The sequence below is a fragment of the Leishmania braziliensis genome, chromosome 18 (genome assembly GCF_000002845.2).
Source record: "Leishmania braziliensis MHOM/BR/75/M2904 complete genome, chromosome 18".
Classification (NCBI taxonomy): Eukaryota; Euglenozoa; class Kinetoplastea; order Trypanosomatida; family Trypanosomatidae; genus Leishmania; species Leishmania braziliensis.
The window spans coordinates 310,028-336,914 of NC_009310.2; the positions used below are offsets into that span (position 1 = coordinate 310,028).

The window sequence follows — 26,887 nt, forward strand, 5'->3', positions numbered from 1 at the left end:
CAATGGCTCCGACTTCGAGGCACCGCCCCTGGCGCTCTCTTCCGACTCATCGAAGCCTCAGAACTCGACCAGCGGGCGCGAACCAACCCAGGAGGTGCAGGTTTGCTCTGAGACGGCGGCCGTTGCACCTGCCTGCCATCTATCAGCGTCGCCGCCGCCCGAGAAACTCTGCGGCAGCCGTGGCGACGACGGCAGATCATCGGGATCTGTTGCTGTATCGCTTGCTCACGCAGCCAACAGCGCGACCCAACCGCAGGCAGTGCACCTATACACTCTTGCACATCCGTGGCAGCGCTTTCTCCTCTACACACATATGTGGGTGCTGCTGCAGGCCTTCTCCGTCGCCTTGTCCGTGATGATAGTGAACGCGCTGAAGGTCTACGCCGGTCGACTGCGGCCCGACTTTCTTTCCCGCCTCCGCAACGAGGGCTTCAACGCCAGCAGCGTGGGCGTGGACTGGTGCACTGTGGCCAACGAGGGCCGCCTATCGTTTCCATCCGGCCACAGCAGCGCGGGCTTCTCTGCCTTCGTTCCGCTTTGCTTTTACGTGCTGCACTCGCTGCATGCGTTTCGCCGCAGCGGTGTGTCGTTGTGGCGCATCCTGATCGGTCTTACTCCACTCATCCTCCCCATCACCGTGGCGGTATCGCGGACGCGTGATAACCGCCATAACTTCGACGACATCCTCGCAGGCAGCCTGATCGGCATCTTCACCGCTTTGGTTGCTGTGAGGGCGACAATGGTGGTGAATTATGGCACGGGCCAGTTGACGCCCCGGTTTGCCTACTATGCCTAGCCAAGCGCACGGACGCGAGTTTGTGGGCAGCGAGCCCCAGAGCGACGCCGTAGTGTGTGTGTGTGTGTGTGCCAGCTTCTACGGCGCATCTATGCAAGCGTAGCGCTCTGTGAACGATAGAAAGACGCATGAAAACAAGCCAGCGAGTCACCCCAGCGGCAGGAATCATCCTGGTGGTGCGCAGTGTGAGAGGCGACCATGGAGTCTCCCCGTCGCTTGCGTTTTACTGCCTTTACGTTGCAGCCTCCGCCATCCTCCGTCGAACCTCATTCTTGCATCTCCGATGGGCTGCGGCGAGAGAGAGAGAGGAGAGCCACTCTCACTCGCTCTTCTTTGCCTGCTTGCCAGGGGCCGAAAGGCGTAGAAGGTGTGCGGGGCTTCATGCGCCCCGGCACCCGACTCACCCCGCCTCTTATCCAAACGATGCGCCTTCTCCCCCTCCTCGAATGCGTTTCTTCTGGCGCCTTGCCCCCTCGCCCCCACACGGGTGCGGGCGCGTGTCGTTGTGCTTCGCGTTAAGTGGCCTTTGGCGATTAGTGTTGTGGTTTGGGTGAAATCTTTTTTTGTGTGGTACACGTGAAAAATTTTCTGCTCAACTCACAGGCGTGCAGGAAGGGCTGGAAAAAAGGGGGCGGGTGACTACGTTTCAGTCGTTCTCCACTGCCTCTTTCCTCGAAGCTCTTCGAGCTAGTGGTGATCTTTGCACTAGTCAACGGAGGAGCGGTACTGCGCTCAGCAATCCACTGATTTCTCCAGTCTATAGCAGCACCAACCTCATTCACTGTAACCAACATGGTCCTCAAGCGTCTTGTACACCACTTTTTCCTGTGGCGGGCACCCGACTACCTCGCTGTCGCTATCATAGCTATCGTAGCCTCTGTGGTGGGCAGCACGGTCAGACCTCACTGCCGCAAGGTCGACTGGAGTGACTCTACTATTGGCCACCCCTTCACAACGAAGGAAGTATTCCCGATGTACTCAGTGGTAATCGCGGTCGTCTTGGTTGCAGTGCTGTACATTGCTGGTGAGCTGTTCACGCGCTGGGGCCGCCCTGCTGGGAGGCTTAACATGTGGCTCCATGTCAACGGCTGGGTACTGGCGCACATGTGGAGCATCGGGTTGGCCTTTGTGTTGGTGAACCTCTCGAAGCTGTACGCCGGCCGTCTCCGACCCGACTTCCTTTCCCGACTGGGGAGAGAGGGCATTACAGAAATCAACTGGGCGACGATGACACACGACGCGCAGTGCCGGGCGGCGCGCGAGGGCCGTCTCTCCTTTCCCTCTGGTCATAGCGGCACGGCCTTCTCGGGATATGTTCCACCGTGCATGTATCTCATGGGGCTTCTCCGTACTCTCAAGGGGGGCCGACTTTGGCTTGTCACGCTTTCATTGCTTCCGCTGATTATCCCCATCACCATCGCCATCTCCCGCACGACCGACTACCGCCATAACTTCGACGACGTCCTCGCTGGCTCGATCTGCGGCGCACTGTGCGGTGTGCTATCGGTGGTGGTCAGCTTCCGGCCATCGATGCTCGGGGAGTGGACGCTCCGCGATCACTCGGATGACAAGTCGGAGACTAAAGCACCGCTGATGTGCCTGGTTGAGGAAGTCGTCGAGACGATTAAGCGGAGCGAATCGGTGGTGGAGACTACGACCCTCCAACACCCGCTTTCCCCATACCCTCCTCGCCCTGTGGTGATCGATAAGGGCTGACAGGGGTCGCAGGCGCCATCACCGCGAAACGAGGACATCTCCACTCTAGGTGCTTCATAGAAGGACGAGGCGTGCTCTCGCGGTAACTACGCATCTGGCAGCCGGTCGGCCGAGGTGAACGCGTCACCGTCGCCGAGAGTGTACTGGATGGCTGGCGAACAGCAACACAGTATCAGCTGCGAAAGGATCTTCGCTGTTGCAGCCAACGAGGCGTCGAGGCTGAACAGTGGCCACGAACTCCGCCGCGGCGTCTGTCCCTCCTCACTGCATGCACTGTGACTAAAAGCTCGAGTAGAGGCAGTAGGTGTCTCTCCACGTGTTTCCTTTAGTGTCGACATAAGGGTCAATAACAGAGCTCGTGGGGGAAAGAAGGCGATACGCTCACCCAAAACACTCATCCGCAAGGCTGTCGTGCTTGTGGGCACACTCGAGCGTTTTTTTTTTTGCGCTCTCTGTCCTCCAGGTGCGCTGATGGCCTATTTTTTTTTACCTGGTGTCAACCCCTCCCATGTATCCCGCACACGTTCCTTGTGCTTTTCCTTAGGTTTGTTTTCTCTTTCGCGCTCCCTCTCCCCTCGCTGTATCCTCGAGATCTGTAGCTCTTCTTCCCCCTCTCCCTCCGACTCCTGTGCGGTCTATCCGCTTCGATCCACACGCTTAGTCCTTTGCGCAGGCGATTGCCTCGGATCCACTGTTGCGCTAGGACGCAGCAATCTCTCTAATAGAAAAATGGGTGAATAAAATAAGCCAGGCACCGTTTAGGATCACTGGGGGGAGAGAAGACATTGTCTGCCGATGAATGTACTTGTATGCGGGGTAAGTAGGGACAGTACTCTGACCTACATAGAGATCCTCTCCCACGCAATGGAGGCCACGGCTCACGATCTGCATATCCCCTCTCTTCTTTGGGTGTTGTTCTTGTATGCTTCCTTCTCTTGTGAAGCATTTTGAACATCGGCCCCGCCCCCTCCTCCTCCCCCCTCCCCTTCTCTCTCACTGTTACCGCAGCATTCTTTCCGCCCTTGCGGTTTGGTACTTCGCTTGTGCTGTAGGCTTTCGCATTTCAATGCCGACCAGCTAAACTCTTTCTCTCTCTCTTTCTCTGTGTGGTTTGCTTTGGCCTTGTATCGCTCCTTCGCGTGGTCAACGAGAAGAATAAAGGGAAATGGTGGAGGCCGGCCCTCGCTCTGGGGCCTTGCCTCCATCGGTGCCAGGGGGACTTTCCACCGACCTGTTCTTCTTCGGCTGATTCCTGTTCAGGCGAATCAGGCCTACTAATGTGTTTACCCACCTGTTAAAATTCATCTGTATGAGCGTCTACCCTCCGCAAGTGCTGACCTGCCCATACGCCTCCTCTCTTCTTCGATGATTTGCCTCTTTTCCACACTCTTTCTATACCGTCGTGTGTGTGTGTGTGTGTGTGTGTGTGTGCTTGTCTTCTCACTCGTGTATGCCTGGCCAGGAGAGCGCGTGTCTGCGTTCTCTTCTTCTGTGCGACGCTGACGTTTGTGTGCTGAGGCTTTGATCTCTCCGTCTCCACTTCTTCTTTCCATTGAGTGCGGGCAGCATCATTGACGGCCACAACACACGTGGGTGTCCCCGGTATAAACACCCATAAGCAGCGAAAGTGCGACAGAAGGGCCTTCAGAGGGAGAGAGAGAGAGGGGGGTGCGCGCGCGCATGTGCATTACGAAGTCTTAATCATAATAATCATAAACAGCAAAGAGGCGCACGAAGGAGACGAGAATTAAAAAGGAGGGCCAGCGACTCTCTGCGAACATTGCAGGGCTTTGTATGGCTGCCTCAGCCATCGTGGCCAGCATTGGATCAACACGGAACTCTCGCTTCCCTCAGTCCCGCGCTCATGACTCCCACTGTTCCTCTCTGCCATTCCTCATCTGGGTAATTTCGCAGTCAGCCGTGTAATCTGCTGCGCCCTCGGCTTGGTGCTTATCTACCGCCAGCGCCTGGACTGCTGAAAGCCCCCTCGTGAACATACCAGAAAAACCAGCGTCTGGACACTGAAAACGACTCCCAGGGCGTCTTGATGCCCTCCAGCTTACTCTCTTGTTTCATCGCTTCAACTCCTCTACTGCTCTTCTCTTCTCACTTCCTCTACTGCCTACTCAGGCACCGATACGGCAAGAGCAGCACCTGGGACCTCGCGCCTCACTATGCGCAACTGAGGAAGCGCTCCACCAAGCAGACAATATAAAACTCGAGCACATCGATAGATGACCCACTTCTCATGGCCTGGAGGGTAAATAGAGTGAAGATCTTCACAGAACTACACGGTGTTAATCCCTATCACCTACTCCGCAATGGAATTCTCTCCATGCGAAAGTCCTTATATGCATAACTTCTCCACTGTTCAGCTAACATCCTCATAAAGCGTGGACATTCTCGACGCACCGCGCACAACTCCCTCTTTCACCCGCAGAGTCGTGCAATACCAACTGTGTAGCGAGCTCCTGCCCGCACAGGTATCCCATTTGACCGACGAGAGCGGCAGAAGCGGCCTGCCACCGCTGCTGCTGCGTGGAGCGCTGTGATGAGAACCCTTTCCTGAACGACGAGCGGACCGACGTGCACCCCTGCGGACACTTCGAATGTGTACAAATATTGAGCCTCCCGCCCCTGCCTCCTCTCGTCATGTGCGCCCGCGCGTGCGGCCGATGCGGCGCACGCTGAACGACGGCGACGTCTCTGTCTAACGGGGTGCGGTGCTGCTCTGTCGGCGCACCTCGATTTCAGGAGACGGAGATGACGGCGCACGCTGGACTCGCCGCCGCACGCGCCTGCCTCTCCCCACGCCATCTATGACCCCCACTTCACGAAGTGCATGAGGAGAACCGTAGCCGCTGCAACTCGACTAGCTGAGATGCCGCGGGTGATACTTCTCCAAGAGCCCTGCCGCCACCGCCGCGCTTCCGTGTGTGTGTGTGTGTGTGTGTGTGTGTGCCAGCTGCGCTGCCGCGCGGGATGAGAGACATTCAACGGATCCCAATCTCAGAGCACTGTGCACTGAACACCCGTCCTGATGCTAATCCGCATAGCAACGGCTGACGCGGCAACGCAGCCGGCCATTGGCACGTGCTGTGGTGTGCTGCGGGAGATGGCGCGGCAACAACAGTAGCGGCGGAGGAGGATGCGGCGGCCACGTGCGAGGGCAGAGCTGATGTCAAGCACTCGTAGTGCGCGTCTGACGCTGCATGACTGATACAAGACGATTCGGGGTAGGGAAGATGTCCCGCGCCTCTTCGCTGACCGCCTCGTGTCGTCCCCCACACCCCTCGTCCGCGCAGCTGCCGCTGGCACTCGACCTGTGTGCGTGTGTGTGTGTGTGTGTGTGTGTGTGTGTGCCGTGACGCCTCCGTGGCGTCTGTGCGTTTTGGCCGACGAGAGCGGCAGAAGCGGCCTGCCACCGCTGCTGCTGCGTGGAGCGCTGTGATGAGAACCCTTTCCTGAACGACGAGCGGACCGACGTGCACCCCTGCGGACACTTCGAATGTGTACAAATATTGAGCCTCCCGCCCCTGCCTCCTCTCGTCATGTGCGCCCGCGCGTGCGGCCGATGCGGCGCACGCTGAACGACGGCGACGTCTCTGTCTAACGGGGTGCGGTGCTGCTCTGTCGGCGCACCTCGATTTCAGGAGACGGAGATGACGGCGTACGTGAGCGTTGCCTGAGGATGTGGGTCGTTATGAATTGAGTGCTGCTGTTTTTCGATGGAGTGTGTTCTTGTTGAACTGTGAGGCCGTGAGAGGGCTCTTTATCTCACCACTTCGGCGGCTGATGGATGAAGCATTTCTTTCATCACTCGGTGGAGCCGCGCGTGTTTTTGTTTTATGGCAGTGCTATGATGGTTGAAGTGTTATGGATGGCCAGTTTGCTGACATAAACAATCGTAGAGGGATAGGCGGATGTTCCTGCCGACCATGCCTGTCGTCTTTGATGCTTTGGTGCCTCTCTCAGCTTGTGTGGTGGTGGTTGTGGTGGGCTGTCGTGGTTCAGAGTTGCTCATTGTGCTGTGTGTGGGGGTTAATTGAACAGGTGTTGTGCCTTCATTATGCGCGATGTGCCATGGGCTGGTGACTCTCCTGCACGAGTGGACGGAAGAGGAGTGGAGGCGGAGCGCTGGCAAGCGCGCATGTCCGTCGTGTGCGTGTTGTGTGTTTTTCGCCGTGCAAGTCCTTCACCTCACCAGCGCCGCTGCCTTCGTGCCTCACTACTGAATGTGTGCTCCCCTCCCCTCCGCCCTGTTTGCCTCTGAGTATTTTTTCACAGACCTCCTCCAAAGGCGTTCTGCTTGTCGTGTCGAACAGCAGCCGCAGCACATGAGGAAGGCCGGCGCACTGATGAACATTGATGCACTGCGCCATACATGCACATCGCTTCGAAGTCGTATATACATCCATAGAAGCACATCTAAACACCATCGCCCTGAGAGTGCATCGGCATACACAAAGCGGCTTAGCAACAGGACTGCAAGCAGGCTCGCACTCACCGTACATCGCTTACTACGGTCATCACGCCCTACCACGTCGTGTGAATCACGGCGATAAGCACGCTCCAGAAAAGTGAGTGCTCCGCGGCTCCCTATCGACAGTGTTGCACAGCGGCTCCTCTGTCTTGCGTTCAACGGGGGCACACAAAGAGGGCTGCTCCGCCATGCCTCCCAAGCGCAAGGGTACACATGCCGGCACAGCACCGAAGACATTGAAATCGCGCACCGCCTCCAGGGCAGTCGCCAGCGCAGCTGACCAATGCAAATCTGCGGCCCTAAAAAAGGGTACGACCCCAATGGTGTTAGCCGCAACCGCCGCCGCGAAACCAACTGGCCGCAAGCGTGGGCGGCCGCGAAGCACGAACGTGTTGCCAGTCAAAGTAGCTGGTGCCTCGGCACCACTGCAACCGAGCGCCCCACCAGCGCCTGCTGCTGCAAGAAGGCCGAGAGGGAAACCTGATGCCGGATATTCAGCCACCTCTTCCACAGCAACAGGGCAGGCGGCCGCACAACCACCTCAGCCTCCACTGAAGAAGGCGGCACGAACAGAGCCGTCTAAACCCGCCTCTGCTGACGCCGCCGCGTCAAGGCCTGCAGCAACAGCTGCCGTCGTGATATCGGCAACCAAGGCAGTGGGGAACAACAAGCACCGCGATCATGGCACAACTTCCGAAGGTGGGCCCAAGAGCGCCTCCCTGCTTTGCCGCTACCTATCTTTACCGATGTCGACCTCCACCGACATCAGCGGCGTTTCCGACGCACAGGAGTGGAATACAAGTGACGCCGTCGTCTTCTCGACATATCTCGCCAAGGTACAGTCTCACCTCACTCGCCACTGCTGCCGGCAGCTCGCTCGGCTCACTGCATCTACGGCGTCAGCCTTCTTGCACGCTGCGGCCTTGGGAGAGGCAGCACTGGCGGCTACCTCCTCATCACCCATGGTGACTCGTGCAAGCAGCGGATCTGGCGATCAAGGCTCGCTGTCACCGGTAGAACAGCTAGTTGATAAACAGGAGCAGGCGTACCGCACGCTTCGTGCCACCATCGCTGCCTCCTGCGCACTGGGTCATCGTTCTTGCCAGGTGCTCTGGGGACCGCGTGGCAGCGGCAAGCACCGCATTTTGCGTCTCCTCGCTCACGACGTCCGCCGCACTCCCAACACCTTCGTAATGGAGCTGCACGGGCGACTGTTGAAGGATGATGAAGCCGCCCTCGGTGTCATTGCCCAGCAGCTGCTCTCCTTTTTACAAAGCCCGCAGTCGGCGCAGCTGCGTGCTGAGCATTACCTCTTGCGCACTGGCACGTTCGGGTTTGGTCAGCTGTTCCACTTCGAACGGCACATGCGAGATGACGGCGTGGCAACAGCTGTGGTGGCAGCGCCAGGACACAGCGTACGCGCCATAGTCGGTGCGGATGCGCTATTCACGCACGCGTCCCATCATTTGGCTGGCGACGGCGGTCGGAACGGCCCCAACCAGCGACAGCGCCGATCAACAACGACTAACCCACTCGCAAAAACTCCACACCGAGGGGCGAGGCGTACACGCTGGCACTCGAGTCGCCGCGCGTCGGGTTCTCTGGCAGACAGCGACGCAGACGTGTCAAGTGAAGATGCAGAGGAATACGGTAGTGGGGACGAAGACGATGTACAGGGGAGCAGCGTCATGGTGACTTCCACGACCACATACCTCACCGGCGGAGCGGCTAGTGCCCTGCCTCATCTGCAGCGAGCGCTTCTTCTCCTAAAGAGCCACGGCTGCAGCATTGTTGTGTGCATCCGCGACATTGACGTCTTCGGCGTCCGTTGCGATCAACTGCTTTACGTCCTCTCCGGTCTCATGCACGACAACGACGGAGGCGGCGGCAGCGGTGCAGGTAGTGGCGGGGGGATGTCTCTCGTGCTCGCGTCCGCGGCACCTGATATCCGACAGCTAGAGAAGCGGCTTTCCAGTCGTCTAACATGCGAAGCGCGGTACGTGCCGCTGTTGCCCTGGTCCCTGCGCAACCTGCTTGCCGCTACACTGCACACGATGGTGCAGGACGCGTCGAGTCAGGTTCGCATGAGGGAGGTCGAGCGACAGAGGGCAGAGCTGGTGGCAGCGCTAAGTGTTGAAGCGACGAAGCTGCGAAGCAGAACTGATGGCGTCGGCAAGCTTCAAGGTCGTGAGCAGGAGTTGCTGAAAAAGTTGATGGCTGACTTGGAGGCGCAGCTGCACGCGAGTGATGCGACGCTGCGGGAGCTTCGGGGACAGCGGCGACACCTTTCCAGCCTGTTCGACCTAGAGGGCACCCCCATGACCGCAAGAGTCGGTGCCAACGAGGCTGGCGCTTTGACACAGGGTCACTACAGTGCCTCCGGCTGGCGCTCCTCAGAGCTGCCACCGACGCAGCAGCAACAGCAACAACGGGCGTCTGGCTCTGCAAGTTTAACGTCGCCATCCTTCACAACTGCTCGCACCTGGTCTGTCAGCTCACTGCTCGCACATTCCTCTCTGACACTCGAAGTCCAGTGCGTCATGTGCGAGGAGCTTCTCCGACAGCTTTGCTGCGCCACACACGCACGGCAAGCACGAGGTCTTGCTGGTGTTGATGCCGTTCATGGAAGCTGCCGCTCTTCACTCGCATCACTGGTAACAGAATTGAGCACGGAGCTTGAGCAGAACAGCAGCACTAGCTCGACCGTGATGGCGGTATTGGCGAATCACTTGTGCAAAGCTGTTAGCGGTGCCATCGACCTTCTTGGTGGGAGTGGTCGGCGTGTGTTGCTGAGGTGGCTACGCGCACGACTGCAGCACGAGCCCATCCCTCCGGCGTCCGTCGGCGCCGCTCCTGCCGAACAGGCAAGCACTGCGTGCCCAGCGGGGGTATCGCCAATGATTTTGTTGAGCTGGCGGGAGGCAGCGCAGTGTATGGTGCTACACACTTCCGACTGTCGGACCGGACTCTTTGAAGAAGCTGCGGAAAACGAGTGCTGCGCTCGTGTTCGCCTCCGGCCACCATTTGCCTTTGGCAACAGCAAACCGGCAGAGATGGATGGTGCGAACGGCAGTCGCGCAGAGTACCACCGCCCAGGCTCAGAGCTGCCGCCACTGTCTTTGCTGCCCCCGCACCTACATGACCTGCTTGCGGACGGCCAGCTGGTTGGCATGGGCTACGGCAGTCGTGAGGCACTGCTGGTTCTCTTCTACATGCACGTCCATCACACCAGCGGCCTGCAGGAGCGCACCGTGGCCGATCTTCTCGAGGACGTCTCCTCATCGCTTGGGACAACGGCGGCGGCTGCGCTCGACCGAGAGGCGTTCCGCCACGCCATTCGCCTGCTTTGCCGCTGGAGACTTCTGCGTGTGGTAGAGGCGCACTCGCAGCTGCTCGAGATCTGCGGCAGCGACGCACGACTGCGCGAGTTTCTGATGACGGTGCTATCAAAGCAGCCGGAGTGGTGTGAGACGGAGTTGGGTCTTGACGCACGCGAGATCGTGCGCTTCCGCAGCCTTCTGTGACACGCCACTCTCCTCCTCCTCCTCTCCCCCCTCCACACACACACACAAGGGGGCGAAAAAGAGCAAGGGAGGCATCTGCTGCTGTGTCCGCGTGCGGGTCTTTATCTGTCATCGTCCTCTGTGGATGGGAAGACAGGAAGATCTTAGCAGGTCTCTCGCATTCATGCACAGGGGTCGAAGATCCCATTTCAACGCTCGCGCACTGAAACACACATACACTTGCATCATCTCGTAGGATGAACCGTGTGATTTGGCATCCAACTTGCGTACCACACTCAACGCACCTCTCGATGAGCTCTTCAGATTGCTGGATTGTATTGTAATGGAATCCGCACCTCTGCTTAGGCTACAGTTCAAGCCGGCGGGTACGGTGACAAAGCGTCGACTGCATGTACATCTGTCACCCTCGCATGCGTTACGAGCATAGACGTACACACGCACACACGCACACACGCACACAGACACACGCATGCCCTTCCCATGATGTCCTTGAAATCGCTATCCCCACCACTTTCCTATCTTCTACCCCGCCGCGCTGCCCACGGGAGCGCGGCACGTACGCACATGTGCACAAATTCACCTCGGCGCCTTTCACTGCATGGACAGAAAAGGTCCACTCACGGCACGAAGGGGAGACGGTGCACGCTGGTCCCAACGTAAAATCGCACTCCTCTACGAGACTCAGGGAGCGAAGGGTGTCCAGTGAGTCTAGTCAGTGCACGATACTCCCCTAAGTACCGCTTCCACACGAACACATCTTCTTCGTCCCCTGAGAACAAGCAGAGGGTGAGGGAAAGATGGCTGACAACAACTCCACGAACTCGACAGCGGCGGGGACCGTGAACAGTGATCTTAATCTCACGCGCATCGGCGCCGAAACCGCCACGCTCAGAGGCAGCTTCAGCGCTGGTGAGGTCTCCAAGAGGGCGACGATAAGCGAGCAAGACGCATTGGACCACCATCAAGGCTCTACAGCTGCCGGCATGGCGAACGATGAAGAAGGCGAGGCAACGACGAGCCCCCCAAAGGTGAGGGTGGCCCACAACAGCGATGGCAGCGGCAACAGAGACGAAGAGGGTGAAGCAGAGGAAGACGAGGAAGATGCTGAGCACTTGGAGCGCGTCGCGGCGAGTGATGTCAAGAACATCATCCTGCAAGCGTTGAGCCCGTACTTCGACGATGACGCCGGCGGTAGTGCCGCTGTAGCCCCTGGTGTTGATCTGGCACCTCCACCCTCCGTGTCGGGGCCCTCAGCGGTGAACCCGAGAGCCACAACACCTGCAATAGAAGACGACCATGATGAGGAGGACACGGCGCAACGCTACGATCACTTCAAGGCAGAGGAGTGGATTGCGCTGGTGTGCGACAGCATTATGGAACGTCTGGTCGCTCTCGGAAAACCGTTCAAGTTTGTCGTGCACGCGATGGTGACGCGTAAGTGCGGAGCGGGCGTGCACGTGTGCTCTAGCTGCTACTATGCCCCCATGGACGGTTGGCTGAGCCACGCCCACGACCTCTCCGCACATCTCTACGCAGTTGTGACGGTGTACTGGTGTGCAGTGTAGGCGCTCTATGCGCCCGTGTGCGTGTGCGTGTCGCTTGTCACGCTCTCCCTGTCCGCCGCCCTCTGTCTGTGTTTTTGTGGGTCGCCTCTCCCTCGATGTGAATTTGCCTTCCCTCTCCCCCTCCCCCTTCCTCGTTGACGACTTTGTCCTTGCGTCCTCCTTTCCTCACCGTGGTGCGGATAACGTGCTTGATTGTGTGCGCCTGTGCATCTGTGGAGGGAAGGGACAGGTTTGCTGCGATAGAGCGTTCACGGTCCATCCTCAAGGGTTGCTTTGCCGTCTCTTTATCTTGCAGCTCCTCTCTCTCTCTATCTCAAGCGTTCGCCTGTGCAACCCCCACCACCGTCGTGACCCGTCTGATCAGCTCCTCACAGATCGAAGCGAGAGGCGCTAAGTCATTTATAGACATTTTAGCAGTCAGCAGCTGCATCCGTGCTCGATGTACACTGGCCTCTCTGCGTCTGTCTGCGCGGAGGCCGCGACGAGGATGCGACACGCCTCCTCTCACCGATAACCCCCCTCCATTTTGCAACCGGCACTTTTGGTTTTGGCTTTTCGTGTTCCAATACAGCGCAAATCTTCACCAAATATACTCCTCTTCTTTTCCTTCCTCCTCCTCGCGTTCCCACCACTCTCTCAGCAAGCGTGGCGCGCTCGTGGGTCTCACAGCTGGTATAAAAGTATCGCCGTGTTCTTGGGTGTTATCACTGCATGTAGCACTCCTCCTCCCCCCCTCCCTCCCCTCCCTTTCCCGGTCCTTTCCCTCAGAAGTCAGCACAGAGAGAGAGAGAGGGAGAGGGGCGCATCACTAGTAGAGCAAAGAAAACTGCGCCCCTATCATCGTGTCTCTCACGCACCACCTTTCTTCCTCTCTCCAACCCATCCACTGACTCCCGCCCTCCGTTCGCTCTCTCCTTCGCCCACGCCCCTGTTTGGCGTAATCGCACGCAAGCACCCACTTTAGGCATCCTTGTGCCTCCCCCCTCCCTACATTGGCCTTGTCCCCCTCTCTCCACCCCCTTCTCTCTCTCTCTCTCTGTTCGACTCGTGTGTGCGAATTCACCACAGTAACCTTCCCCACTTTCCCTTGCTCTCTTCCGTGTGCTGTGCGCCTCCTTTACAAGACTCCCTGTCGGCGGTGTTCGCCCTTTCTGTTGTTGTCGTGTTGTTACCGCCTGCTGCTGTGAGCAAAAGAGACGCCACTCGGAAGCAGCGCCCACATCGTCTCCTCACTCGTCACACACACACACACGCGCCTCTTCCCCCCCCTCCTCCCTCTTTCCGACTGTTGTAAGCAATGCTTCGCTCACCTGTGCAGCGTCTCGCCCCCAAGGCGAAAGAAGCGTTTGTTCGTGGTAAGCCGCATCTCATCATCGGCACCATCGGTCACGTCGACCACGGCAAGACGACGCTGACGTCGGCCATCACAACGGTTCTGGCGAAGCGCGGTCAGGCGCAGGCGATGGACTACTTCGCGATCGACAAGTCCCCAGAGGAGAAGAGCCGCAAGATCACCATCAATGCCACACACGTCGAGTACGAGTCGGAGAAGCGTCACTACGGCCACATCGACTGCCCTGGACACATGGACTTTGTGAAAAACATGATTACCGGAGCTGCGCAGATGGATGGTGGCATCATTGTGGTGGCTGCCACCGACGGCGTCATGCCGCAGACACGCGAGCACCTACTGATCTGCTCGCAGATTGGACTGCCGGCGCTTGTAGGGTTCATCAACAAGGTAGACATGACGGACGAAGACACGTGCGACCTGGTGGACATGGAGGTGCGTGAGCAGCTGGAGAAATACAAGTTTCCGGCGGAAGAGACTCCGATCGTGCGCGGCTCCGCCCTCAAGGCCGTCGAGGGCGACGCGAAGTACGAGGAGAAAATTCTTGAACTGGTGAAGAAGTGCGACGAGTGGATCCCCGACCCGCCGCGCAATACAGACAAGCCCTTCCTCATGGCCATTGAGCACGTTTACGAAATCGGCAAGGACAAGAAGAGCGTCATTGTAACCGGTCGCGTCGATCAGGGTCTGCTGAAGCTCAACACAGACGCCGAGCTGGCCGGCTTCAGAGCCAAGAAGTCGACGGTCAAGGTGACGGGCATCGAGATGTACCACAAGACGCTGAACGAGTGCATGCCCGGCGACTCAGTCGGCGTCAGCATTGTCGGCACCGGCGACACGACGAGCCTATCGAAGGACAACGTTGAGCGTGGCATGGTAATGGCCGCGCCCGGTAGCACAAACCTGTACAACAAGGTGAAGGCGCAGGTGTACGTGCTGACAAAGGATGAGGGTGGGCGCCACACCGGGTTCAGCCCCCACTACCGCCCGCAGCTCTTCTTCCACTGCGCTGACGTGACGGCGGACCTGAGTTTTCCAGAGGCAGAGAAGCACCGCGAGGAGCTTAACAAGAAGTACGGCCGCGGCCCCGAGGAGGATAAGAAAAAGGAGGCGGAGATGAGGGAGTTCGAGAGCAAGCTCGTCTGTATGCCGGGCGACAACCGCGAGCTGATCCTGACGCTGGCGTACCCAATGCCCATCAACAAGGGACTGAAGTTCACCATCCGTGAAGGCAAGATCACCGTCGGCTGGGGCGCTGTGGTGGAGACTATGGGCCTCGACACGAAAGTGAGCATTGAAGGGAAGCGCATCGGCGCCAAGCCGGTGACTGGAAAGAAAAAGAAGTAGAAGTGCATGTAGAGGTAGCGCGTAAGGATGTGTTTGGCGGGGTGCAGAGGGCGGATGGAAGTGAAGGTGAGTTGGTGGCACTCGAAGCAAGGAAAACGAATGAAGTCCGTCTCTAGCTCGGCAGCCTATCCCACCCACTCATCCACCCACCCTCCTTGCTGGCGTGCACCTCTGCACTTTTATCCTCCCTTTCTGCGGCAGTTCTTGCATCCGTGTGTGCGCGTGTGCCTGTTGGGGCCATCTTTCAGCGTTGCTTAATTCACAGATTCTTCTCGTCTCATTTTTTTTTTCTCTAACGTATGCCCGTATGTATTGCGGGTGCTGATGGGTGTGATGCGTGTGCTGGTGGGTGGGCTTACGTAGTGTTTGCTAGGTGTCGTGTTGTTTGTTGGTTGGTTGGAGGGCTACAAAGTGCGCCAAGCGCTTGCCGCCCCCCCCCCTCCCTCCCGCCCTGTGGTGTTCTTTTCTGTTATGTGTTTCTTATCTTGTAGGAAGCGATGCCTGCTGTGCGCGTGTGTTAGGTGGGGGTGGGGTAGGAAGGAGGAGGTGGAGAGTACCCCATCCGCCAGGCCCCACTCACGCCTCTTCCCTTCCACCACCACCACCTGTTTCTCTCACCCCCTTCGCCTTTGCCTCTTTCTCTCGCTCGCTCTCTCTGTAGTGATGAGCAGGCGCACAGCCGCACGCACGCACCTGTTTTGCTTACCTTCCTCCATCCTGTTCATTTTTTGTTTTCCTCCTCGTCTTTGGTGTTGCCACGCACTCTTCATCGGTTAAACAGAAAATGAAGAAACGACGCGCACACGCATGGGCACGCATACATGCACAAGCTGTCCTCTCACCTAACGTCGGTTCGCTCTTGGGCTGTGCTGGCGCACCAACACATGCGCACGCCCACCGAGACCTGCCTCCAATCACTCGCATTCGTAAGCGCGCAGAGTAGAGCCAAGAGCTCTAAGAGGCAAAACTGGAGACTGTTAGCGAAGAAGTGAGGCGACCAAGCTGGCGGGAACACAACACCAATGGAAGAGCCAAGGCATGCGAAGGAGCGTGTAGACGTATGTCACCGCCTATGCCTCGAAAAGGGAAGTGGTGTCAAGTTCAGCAGGCCACCGTCTGTGCGCGTACACGCAAACACACACAAGTTCCCCTCACTCTCACACACACTTCAGCCATCTCCAGGACAACTTGAGATGGCGTTATCGACTGTGTGTCCCTCCCGCTCTCTCCCTCTTTGTCTCCGTTCTCTCAACGCTCATCTCCCTTTTTCGGCTCTGTACACGCACGCACTTGTGAGTATGCGTTGGTCTGTGGGTATAGAAGAGCGTTGTTGTCCTCCTCATGCGTGTCGATGGCGGGGGGAGGGGAGGGGGGGAGGGGGGCGGCTGTTTGGGTGGGCTGGCGAAGGGGGCCTCTTTTTTATGCGCGAAAGCCAACAAACACGCGGAGAGAAGGCACGAACAAGGCGCCCACCCACCCACACGGCGCACACTTGTGTCTGCACAAAGCCTGGAGAATAAGGAAAGATGGAGGACCGGGTCGAAGGCAAGGCAAGGCGTCGCACTCATCCGTTTGAGGCACACCCTCGCCCCGCTCAAGCGTCTCTTCAAGGGTATGATCGCCCCCATGCAGGAGGGAGGAAAGCGGGGGGCGCGCGCTCTGAGAGAAGGCAGAACCGAAGGCTGACTGCGCGTTGAACGAGGGAGAGACACACACACAGAGAGAGAAAGATAGAACTGCAGGAGCAAAAGAGCTGTGGTTTACATGAGGTGCGGCAATGCATTCTCTCAAGCGTGTCTGCGTGTCTGCCGTCATGAGTGAGGCGAAGAGGCACTCCCTTCTCCGCTCTCGAGTTGCCACCACCCCCTCTCCACTCGCTCGCCCTGGCCCCCTCACTTTATCCTCTATGCCCTCTTACTGCCTTTCTCTTGTTATTATCTGCCTTACCCCTCCCACCTTCTCTCTCACCACCTTCACCGAGCAGCACAACAGACGCATACACATAGTCATTCGCAGATACACCTGCGTACACCATAGATAATGTGTACGTCGGCGCAGCACCTCTCACCTTCACTCCATCCTGCCGTGTATTGTAGCACGCCTCCCACCGCCTTGCTGACATGGATGCTCGTGATGGAGGAGCAGCTGGGCCGCCAGACCGTGCACACTGCAGAGCTGGAGGCACGGCACGACATCACTGCTCTGCTAGTTCGCTCCTACTTCGTGGTGCCGCCATCGTGTCCACACCTGGTGGGGAGGTCTGTTCATTCGGAGCCAGACGTGCAGCCGGATTGCCTGGCTGCCGCATCGAGTGGCCACAGTAAGGAAGACTGTGACAAGGCAACGAAGCAACCGTGCAGCACAGAGTCCCCTGCAGGATCGCCGTCGACAGCAGAGCTCTCTCAGAGCCACAGGCAACCCTCTCGGCAGAGCTGTGCGATGGCACGGCAATGCGAAGACGACACACGTCGAAGCTCTGACTTGCAGCAGCTCTCTTCGTTGTGGAGGCAGCTATCTGACCTCGATGAACGACTGGCCGAAGTAGAGTGGACAGTGATGCAGTGCCGAGGGGCACCACCGATGAGCGACACGTGCCAACCTCAAAAAAGCCACATCAACTCGTTCAGACCAACGATGGACGACTTAGTCGCTCTTCTCGACTCTCTTCTCACATCGCGAGAGGAGACCCGCGCGCCTCAATGGGCCGCAGTGACAGCCGGCACAGCGCTACCGCCGCCGATCCACTCTCGGCAGCAGCACACGCTAGCCATACTTGCCAAACTACGCGATGCGCTGCGCAGTACCCAGGCCTCATACAAAGCAGCCACGGGCATCCGCGCACACGTCTCACTGGAGACGCTCCTGCAGCTGCCACCTGAGACTCTGCTGCTTCTCACATGCACTAACGATGGCATGCGCAATGTACGCCAGCCTCAATCCTGTCATTCCTTCAGTGCCTCCGGTGGAGCAGCAGCGTGGTGTGACCTCCGGTCAAGCACTTCGCTTTACACGCTGTGGGCCGCGCTCATGGATGCGGTTGACATGTTCCCCTGCTTCACGCTCCCTGCGGCAGAGGCGCTCTGGGCAGCGGTGCTGTGGATGCACACGTGTGCTCCTCTTGCACCCTCAATCCACGGCGAGACGCCGGCGCCAGCGCCTGCGAGCCAACGCAGCCACGCCTCGGGAGGGGACACAGCGCCTCTCGACCAGACAGGTTTTGCGCACACAGCGACGGGCAAGGGAGGGGGAGGCAGCCACTCTCGACCTCTCCGAGCTACAGCACAGCCGCCGCCGCATACAGGCTCCATCTCTACGTTGCAGCACCGATCGGAAAGGAGTGCTGTAGAACCTCGACAACGGCGCTCTTCCTCGGAGACGCCTCAGCGAGGGGCTGCATGCCACAAGGGCGCCGCCGCCTTGGCCGTGCAGAGTCGCTTGCAAGAGGATAACGAGCGATGGGCGTACCGAGACTTCCCTGTCCGTCATCGATACACGGCGCCGACTGTGTACGATGACCTCTTTCCCTTGCCGACTGCCGTGTCAGCGTTTATGGAGCCCCCGCTGTATACCGCGGCATCGCCGTCAATGTCGGCCGAGCAGAACAGCGGTCCCGCCGTCACAGCTGCGACGAAGTCTGCGGCGGTCACCAACCTCAGCTTCTACACCGGGCCTGCCCGCAGACCACGGCCGCTCGTGTAAGGCGAAGATGTCCCCCGCACTGAGGGCACAATACCACTGTAGTCGCCCATTCTATCGTTTCGGCGCATACATGCGCGCGTGGACGTATGTGTAGCTCACACTCATGTTTGACAGCGTGAATGACTCAGTTTTTCTCCTCTTACACTTGGCTTGCCTCTCTCTCTCTCGCCGAGCACGACTGTGTCAGCACCTCTGCTTCTCTCTGTTGTTGCTCTCTCCCTCCCCCCTCACTGCCTTCGCTGTGTGACTAGACGTCTCCGCTGAGGAGTAAACTGGCAACAAGCGAGCAAACAACACACAAAACGTCGTGGTCTCGGTGAAACAAAGAAGAGAGTCTCCCAGCACGGGAAAGAGACGGAGGAGGTGGAGACGACGACGATGCAACACGCCTGTGAGTGTAGGACGCACACTCGACATTTATGCTCTTCGCTGTCTATGCATATTGCTGCTCCTCTCGGCTACCACAATCGTCCCTCTCTGTCCCTCCGCTTGCTGCGTTTTCTTTTGAACCCCCGCCCCGCCCCGCCCCCTTCGCCGCGCATGTAATTCACCTCTCGATCCGTCTTCCGGCATTCCCTGCAGCTCCGTCGACGCTCAGAGAGGAAGAGCTGCACGTCGAGCTGCCGTATCCGGTTTGACCCCCCCCCCTCTACACTATCCGGGGCTCCCACCCGCACCTTTCCTTTTTTTTTCCCTCAGCCTCCGCCGTTTCCGATCTCATCTACGCATTATGTCAAGCAGCGCGTGGGCATCGTCCTCCTCCGCAGTCGGTGCCGAGCCAGAGGCATCGGCGTTGTCCTCACTCAGGCCAAATGATCGCTCATCTTTCTACTGTGCCGTGTGTAGCATTCAGTTTTCAGACTCGTACGCGGCAGAGGCGCACAAGGCCAGCCGCAAGCACAAGAAGAGGAGCGGGGAGCTGGAGTGGGAGAAGCAGCAGTACAAGAAGGACGCCGATGTGACCCCCGACGATGTATGGGCGCTCGTGCGGCGCAAGCAGGTCGAGCTTCAGGTCATCGCCTGGAGCGAACTCAAATACAGCGAGGAGAAGAGCGAGAGGTGAGAGGAAAGGATGTGCCGCCTCAGTGCGAATGACGCTACCGCTGTTAAATCGGATGCGGGCGAGCCAGATACCTCGGTGCAGTGGAAAACACGAGTGAACGTCATCGTATTTCTTCGCGCATGTGTGCATTTGTGTACTACCGCCCCGAGCAAGAGCACAGTTAATACAAAGATACCCCGAAGGGAAAGAGAGAGAGAGAGAGAGACGAGCACGCGGAAAAGGGTATTCGAGTGATGCGGTGATGCGAGTGGGAAAGGAGGTTCATGAGAGGCTCAACACAGCGTCACACCGCCTATGGTCCAGACGGCTTCGTCCACTAACTCCCTCCGTCACACAGCACCACACAGATAAGACCGATAAAGAAAATGCTAGAGGCCTTGAAAGTGAGGTTTGCGCCCGTTGCGCCGCTCGCTTTAGCTTCTGCTCCTTTTGCATTTGCTTCCCATGTACAACCTCTTTCTCTCAGACACACCTCTCCTCAACTTGTACTTTAACCCAAGCAACCACGCAGACTTCCATCCTCTCTCCTCCACACCCACCCACCCACACACACCCACGCCTCCCTATCCGTCTTTGCTTGTGACTTGCAGTGGCAAAACGCACGACAGGGGAAAACTTATCCAAACTTCACAGCGCTTTGCATCAACGAGGTACTACCGAAAAGGGGCAAACTGCCTCCCGCCACACAAGTGCGCGACGCACTTTAGTGGGTGGGGTAAATGAGTGAGGCGACAGGGAAGACCGGACTTCTTGGATTAGCCCACAGCGAGGCAGCACGCCAGCAGCCGCGCTCTACTGCGAAGATCCCTCTTCACCTCTCCCTGGTTGGGAATGCCTGTGGGGTATGTGTGCGTGTGTGTGTGTGTGTGCCCCGCTATCGTCGCTGCCGTTGCTGTTTGTTTTGGTCTTACTTGGCCTTTTTCCACATCTTCTATTGTGCACCCTCCGCCCTGCTGCTTGTCTACCGCGCTCACGTTCTCCTTCTCCCCCTCTCTCCTCTGACGCCTTCATCGCCTCACTTTGGCTGTGTGCGATCAGGGGCCATCTGCGCCTCTTGGCTATGAAAAGCGAAAGGAAAGAAAAACTAGAAACGTGTGCTTGTCTCAGTGTGCACGTGCGCGTGGAGACAGTCGTGCGAGAGCTCAGCTCCTCTCCCGCCCACCCACCCGCTCTCTCTCTTTCTCTCCGTCGCCACTACACTAAGGAAGGCTGTGGGGCAGCAGCACACTCGAGAGAACAAGCCAACCACAAATAAATATATATATATATATATATTTATATAAGGCTTACTGAGAAAAAGCGCACGCGTGCCGCAGAGATGGGCTACCGCGACGCCGATATGTACAATGAAGTGGCCGACGTGCTGGGGGTGCTGCACGACACGGTAGACATGTACATATCCTCCATGCAGGACAACGAGGACAGCGAGCATGAAGGCAACGGGGCGTTGGCATCCGCGTCCCCTACTCCCACTGCTGCCGCCGCGATGGAGGTCGCCATCACTCGGCAGCACATTCTGGCAAACGTGCCTCATTTGCTGTACCTCTGCTTGTCTGTGCGGCGCATGTTGCGCAGGGCCGCTCTGCTGACCCGTCAGCCCTCGCGAGGGAACCGCAGCAAGTCCTTGAGCGCGTCTGACAGCATGGGCAGACCCACCGGGACGGCAGCGCGCAATGAAGCCGCCCGGGACCTTGTACTGCGAAAGCTCAGCGATGTCATGGAGAATGCTCACATGATACGTGGACTCGTGAAGCTGCAGCACCAACAGCAGCACCAGCAGCCGTCAAACTCGTCTTACGCAACGTCGCTGGACGACACTGATGGACCACTTCGCATGAAACAACTCATCCGTGTGACGCTGTACAATCTTGAAGATACGGAGCGACTTCTGCGCGCTGCCTACCTGGACGAGCCACCCACAGGCAGTGTAGCCGGGGACGGAGACGACGACGACGCTGATGGTCCTCCGCTCTTTCCGCAGTCGTCACCTACGCGCCGCACGCTGGCACGCCCGTACGGACAGCGTCTCAGCTATAACGGTGGCGGCGCCGATCACGAAGGCAGTCGCGACAGTATAAGTGGTGATGGTGGTGGAATGAACTCGTCACTGCCGACGCCACGCAGCTCGACCCACACCGCGCCTTACATGCGCCACAGCTCCTCTCTCGAGCCAACCAACCTTCTTGGCGGCTTATGGACGACACCCAATCAAGACGAACATGACAGTGACAACGAGGCCGCACCAACAGTACACCTTCCCGGCACAGCCCCCGCACTGTCCACTGGCGCGCACTCAACATCGATTGTGGCGCGGTCGCCGCAGGCAGAGCCGTTTTCTGCGCCGACGCCTTTCGTCACTTCGGCACCGAAGTTGTCCTCCTCGTGTGTCCACTTCGCTATCGCCAATCCCCCCGACTCCGACGATCAAAACCCCTCTCGTTGCCACAGTGGTTTGCTGTCGAACCCGGTGGTGCGACGCGGCAGCACCGATAGCGATGGCAATGGCCGCTGTACCAACGACAACTCGCGTCACACCGTCCTCTCCTCAGAGCTTTCCTTTAGCGGCGACGGTGGCGGCATTCTGCAGTCCACATCGTTTGAGCATCCGCGTCCGTCGCTGACGAGCGTACAGCACTCCTCAACCTTTTCAGCAGCAACGACATTGACAACGGTGACTGAGACCGAGGGAACAGACACGACCTCCACCACGCCCGCGATTGCCGAGGCGCTGCAGCGAAGGGTATCGTTCTCTGACAGATGCAGCGACCCAGTGCTCGCCAGCTCCGTCACTCCCTCAACACCCAGCATGGTCACTACCGATGGCACACTCAACCTTCAGGTCTTGCGGCTTGGCGACGGCGCGCCACCCCGATCTGACAATGGAAACAGCAACGTCAGCAGCCGGGGCGCTATAGACTGCGCGCTGTCGCCGCTTGTCGGTCTGCCTCCCCGGTCTCCGCGGTGGCAGAACCTGCAGCAACTCCCTATTAGTAGCGCCCCCTTGTCCGGCGAGGTGCGTCTACCGCATGCGCCAAGCCCCGCTTTCGTGGGCCCCGACACGCGTGTGACGACGTGCCACATGCAACGTCTTCCAGGCGAACTCTGGAATGTTATTATGGCGGACCGTCGAGCTGAAATGGAGGATGTCTTGCGTGCGGATGTGATGGACTTGTTCAACTACGGTGAAGCGGCGCCGACGATGCGCGGTGAGGATGTGCGCGAGGTGCACTTTACCGTGGTAGGCACCCACCTGTATATCCGCATCGAGCTGGAGCACCTGCGCTCGCTGGAAGAGTCGGAGATCAACATGCGACTCAACCTCTGCTCGTACCCGCTCATGACAGGGCTGTATGAAGAATTCCTCAGGGAGCATCAGGCCAGGGAGCTCGACCCCGTCGAAGACACCATGGCGACGCTGAGCAGCAGTGACGGCGGCGCAAGAGGTGGAGGAAACGAGAAGGAAAAGGGCGATACTCACGGTAGTGTTGAACAGTGCACGAAGTCGATGGTGGGCAACTCGGTAGCCACGTCCTACGCCTTGAGCATGCCGAACCTGAGAGTCGCCGTTGGAAAAAGCGATGGAAGCGTAGGCAGGACAGGGGCTGAAGCGTCCACCGCCGTCGCGTCGTCTGACTCTGTGGACGTCGAGAGCAGCACTCTTTTCCGAGAAGGAGCCACAGCGGTTTCGGCATCACGCCATCCGCATACAGTGCGCATTCCTGGGGTTCATTGGGCACATCTGCTGGCCTTGCCTGGGTTGGAAAAGAGCGACCTAAAGTCCGCCTTCGTGCAAGACACGGGTGTGGCTCTTGGCGTGCTGCCGTCCGAGGCCCGCGCGGCGTGCCAGGTGGTGTGCCTCTCGCCTGGCAGCCTTGTCGTGAACTTTGTATGGGACAATGCGGAGCTGTACCCTGGCGCGGTGCCGCTCTCGGTGTCAGATATCAATGCAGCGCTACAGAGCTGTCCGTACCCCTCAGTGCGTGCCTTCTACGCCAACGCATGTGCCAAGCTTCACCTGGACGATGACCTTGCTGTGGTACCTGCGGCGAAGCACACCAGCAGCTCCGACGGTGGTGGCACTGCTGAGTGTGTCATCGCTCAGCTCGTCCTGCCGAATAAATCAGAGCTGGACTTCTCGTCAAGCACGGACGACGATGGAGAGGGAGAAGAGGCGGTATCAGCGCCCAAGTCGAGTAGCGAAGGCGGCCTGTCAACTGTAATCGCACCTATGGCACGAGCGTTGGAGCAGGCCGCGAGAGCATCGTCAACAGCTCTGTCGACGGTGAAAAAGGTGCTCTATGCAGCAGACAAAGCGCCGGCTGCGTCCGCGAGGGTGGATTCTTTACAGAAGCAACGAGGTGCCCCAGTACCTTCGTTCAGCCGGATGGACAGCACCATGTCAAGCGAGTCAGCCGAGGAAGTACCCCGCGTTGCTGTTCCCCAGCCAACTGTCGGCTCCCCTATCCACTCCCAAAAAGGTCGGCACCAGCAGCGGCGACGGGTGCACTCTTCAGCTGGCACATCTTGCGTCGGCGCCCCCGCAACAGCTACCGCCACCGTCGCCGACTCTTCATCCTCGAAGGCGACTGCGCGTCGCGCCACACTAGAGAGCTCTCGAGAGTCAGCAACATTGAACCAATTCGCCCTTATCCATGGGGTGTCAGTCAGCGTGCTACGCCAGTGGAATCCAGCTCTGGCGGAGCTGGACGCCGACGCCGTCATTCCTGCCACTGCCACTCTATACGTGCCTCGCCTCTTGCCCTCCTCTGCTCGCAAACGTTGGCAAGCGGAGCCAAGTTTGGCTTCCGAAGCTGGGCATCACAGCGACCCAACAGATGACGTCCTTGCAGCTGTGACAAGCACTACTCCTCACCTCGGCACGGCATGTCTCCCGGCATCCGCTGCGCATCCAAGCGCCAAAACAACCGCACCTCCTGCGGCATCACACGCGATATTGACGACTGTTTCCTCATCTCCCGTGCTCTCTGCCCCAAAGCCGCTGGTGCCACAGCATCAACCGCAAGGCCCACCGCTGCCGCAGACGCCGGCACAGGCAGGCAGTCTAGAAAAGGCGAAGAACACCACCACCACTATCCCCATCCAGAACAACAACACCCCCGTTGCCACGCCGCTTCAGCCACCATCGCTCTCCGTGAAGGACGTCGAGAGGCGCCGCGCCTTCCTCACTTCAGCTACGGTGCAGAGTGCGAAGGTTTCCGCTTCGCCGTCAGCTGTAGCAGTGGCTCCGTCTGCCTCCATCTTCCCCATAGAGATGTCTCGCTCCACCTCTCCAAGCCTGGAGACACAGGCAGCTGGGGGTGCCAAGATGCCTCCTGGTGCCATCAAAGTGGCCAAGGTGCCCGCTCAGCTCGGCACCACCTCCACTGAGCAGACGGCGCCATTATCGGCTGCCGTACCGACTCTGGCCCTTAGGAGCACACGCGAGGTGTTGCCGCTGGCTCCACAGCCTGTCTCGAGCATGACGACGGCGAAGACGGTGGAGACCAAAGCTCCACCGGCGTACATCGTGTATCAACTGCCCAAACCGCAGATCGATCGAGCTGCCGAGCCGAGAGGAATCGAAGCCATTTTGGCAGCTCATAGAGTCCCTCGCCTGCGTTTGGACAGAGTGGAGAAAAGGTCAGCGGCAGCTGTCGACGATGATGCTCGTGCCCGCGCTATTGACGAGGAACACGTCGACTACGAGAACCGCAACAAAGCTGTCGACAGATCGACGATGTTGTGGGAGCGGGAGCTGGGCCTGCGCCTGGACAGTCTCACGGTGGTACAAGTGCGGCGCGGCTCTGTGGCTGCGCGAGCCAACGTGCAGCCCGGCGACACGTTGCGCGAGGTGGATGGACAGGTGCTTCTCTCTCAGAATGATTTTCAGCGCACCATGGCGCATCTACAGCAGCAGCACAGGAAGAGAAGTGAGGGGCGCACAGTGTTCGTGGCGGCGATGACCAGCCGTGGCACCCCTGTAACGTATCATCTTCGTCTCCCGCCTCTTCACCGTGACGGCACGGCGGCGCGGCCAGATCTCCCAGCTGAAGCGAGCACTCAACCGGCGCTGCTACCACACCCTGACTTGCGTCTTCCTTTGCCACTGGCAGCGCAGCAGCAGACACCCCCACCACTATCACGGGCCCTACCCCTCTCCGCACGGTTGCCAAGCACACCCAGAGGTCCCCAGCAGCACCGGGGGCTGCAGTGCTCTACGCAAGGCTTCGTGAGAGCGCCAGCCAAAAGGGCAGTTCCGGTGTCTGCCCGCACACCTGTGAGCACTCTCGATGCTGCTGCGCACGACACCACCCGTGGACATCCGGGTCACGCAAGCCCGGTGCTGCTGCGTCATGCGAAGGCACCGGCCAGTGTCCGCTTGTCGTCAATCGGCGTAGGCGGTGCTGAGTTGGGACCCGGGTTGGCGCGGGGGATAGGCCGCGATGACGGCGCGTTAACCCGCACGCGAAAGTACGCCGCGTAGCCGATTGTCAGCATGTGCAACGGGTCAGCAGGAAGGAGTAAGCAGTAGCAGAGAAGAGAGCGGGTGGTGTTACTCTATGCGCGGTGCTCCTATTGATTCTTCTCGATGCACGCTCACCTCCTTTTCCGCTCCACCCGTGCGCCCCTCCCACCACCACATCCGGGATCCACTCGCATGTATCGCTACCCGTGTTGGTCATATTATATTCCTCCATTCGCTCGGCACCACATGCCGAAGTGATGCGCTTGATCTTCTTGTGTGAGCATACACTGACTTGAATCGAACTTTTTCCGCACAAACGCAACTCTATGCGTGTGTCGCACACTCGTGTAGGCGGTCGTCTCTCAGCCTTCGTCACGGCAGTCGCCTGCCCCAGGCGCTTCTGCTCCTCCTACTCTTTCAGCATTTACTCCCTCACACGTGTGAAGCGGAGGCAGAGGATGCGGAAGAGAATGACAGGGGACCATCACCAACACGCCTGTCTAGTTGTGCGCCTGTGCGCCTGTGTGTCCTACGTGTGTTTTGTCGTTTCTTCCTGCGGCACACCTCCACCGTTTCCTATTACTCCCTCTCCCTTTCGATCACCTTCTCGGCGAATCTCCAACACCGCTGTGGGTTGTCCTCTCATCTATGCACACACACACACACACACCACGACTCCTGCGTGCACAACTGCATACGAGCATACTCCCACTGTTGTGAGCGTAGCGCACGGACACGCTAACTCCATTCCTCAGGAGTCACACAGAAGAGCAACTGGCATTTTCTTCTCTTGCGCTGCGGCGGAGCTTGACGGTGCTGTCTGTTAGCCTCTGCCCCTGCCCCCACTTCAGCTCTCTACCCCCACACTTCGGTATCA

At 58.8% G+C, this 26,887-nt stretch overlaps 8 protein-coding genes across 8 annotated transcripts; all 8 read left to right on the forward strand.

Annotated features, from left to right (window-relative positions):
- Window positions 1–313: 313 nt before the first annotated feature.
- On the forward strand, window positions 314–796 carry LBRM_18_0790 (putative phosphatidic acid phosphatase; the record flags this gene model as incomplete). Its single annotated transcript, XM_001563953.1, has 1 exon — window positions 314–796. The coding sequence occupies one exon, from the start codon at window positions 314–316 to the stop codon at window positions 794–796; it is 483 nt and encodes a 160-aa protein (XP_001564003.1).
- Window positions 797–1,588: 792 nt separating this feature from the next.
- LBRM_18_0800 (hypothetical protein, unknown function) lies at window positions 1,589–2,512 on the forward strand (the record flags this gene model as incomplete). Its single annotated transcript, XM_001563954.1, has 1 exon — window positions 1,589–2,512. One exon carries the CDS (start codon window positions 1,589–1,591, stop codon window positions 2,510–2,512), a length of 924 nt encoding a protein of 307 aa, XP_001564004.1.
- Window positions 2,513–7,957: 5,445 nt separating this feature from the next.
- LBRM_18_0810 (conserved hypothetical protein) lies at window positions 7,958–10,519 on the forward strand (the record flags this gene model as incomplete). Its single annotated transcript, XM_001563955.2, has 1 exon — window positions 7,958–10,519. The coding sequence occupies one exon, from the start codon at window positions 7,958–7,960 to the stop codon at window positions 10,517–10,519; it is 2,562 nt and encodes an 853-aa protein (XP_001564005.1).
- A 797-nt stretch (window positions 10,520–11,316) lies between these two features.
- On the forward strand, window positions 11,317–12,084 carry LBRM_18_0820 (putative dynein-light chain-protein; the record flags this gene model as incomplete). Its single annotated transcript, XM_001563956.1, has 1 exon — window positions 11,317–12,084. One exon carries the CDS (start codon window positions 11,317–11,319, stop codon window positions 12,082–12,084), a length of 768 nt encoding a protein of 255 aa, XP_001564006.1.
- A 1,297-nt stretch (window positions 12,085–13,381) lies between these two features.
- Window positions 13,382–14,782, forward strand: LBRM_18_0830 (putative elongation factor Tu; the record flags this gene model as incomplete). Its single annotated transcript, XM_001563957.1, has 1 exon — window positions 13,382–14,782. One exon carries the CDS (start codon window positions 13,382–13,384, stop codon window positions 14,780–14,782), a length of 1,401 nt encoding a protein of 466 aa, XP_001564007.1.
- Window positions 14,783–16,906: 2,124 nt separating this feature from the next.
- On the forward strand, window positions 16,907–18,481 carry LBRM_18_0840 (hypothetical protein, unknown function; the record flags this gene model as incomplete). The annotated part of the gene is made up of 1 exon (XM_001563958.1): window positions 16,907–18,481. One exon carries the CDS (start codon window positions 16,907–16,909, stop codon window positions 18,479–18,481), a length of 1,575 nt encoding a protein of 524 aa, XP_001564008.1.
- A 730-nt stretch (window positions 18,482–19,211) lies between these two features.
- On the forward strand, window positions 19,212–19,544 carry LBRM_18_0850 (conserved hypothetical protein; the record flags this gene model as incomplete). Its single annotated transcript, XM_001563959.1, has 1 exon — window positions 19,212–19,544. The coding sequence occupies one exon, from the start codon at window positions 19,212–19,214 to the stop codon at window positions 19,542–19,544; it is 333 nt and encodes a 110-aa protein (XP_001564009.1).
- Window positions 19,545–20,862: 1,318 nt separating this feature from the next.
- LBRM_18_0860 (conserved hypothetical protein) lies at window positions 20,863–26,028 on the forward strand (the record flags this gene model as incomplete). Its single annotated transcript, XM_001563960.1, has 1 exon — window positions 20,863–26,028. The coding sequence occupies one exon, from the start codon at window positions 20,863–20,865 to the stop codon at window positions 26,026–26,028; it is 5,166 nt and encodes a 1,721-aa protein (XP_001564010.1).
- Between the last annotated feature and the right edge of the window lie 859 nt (window positions 26,029–26,887).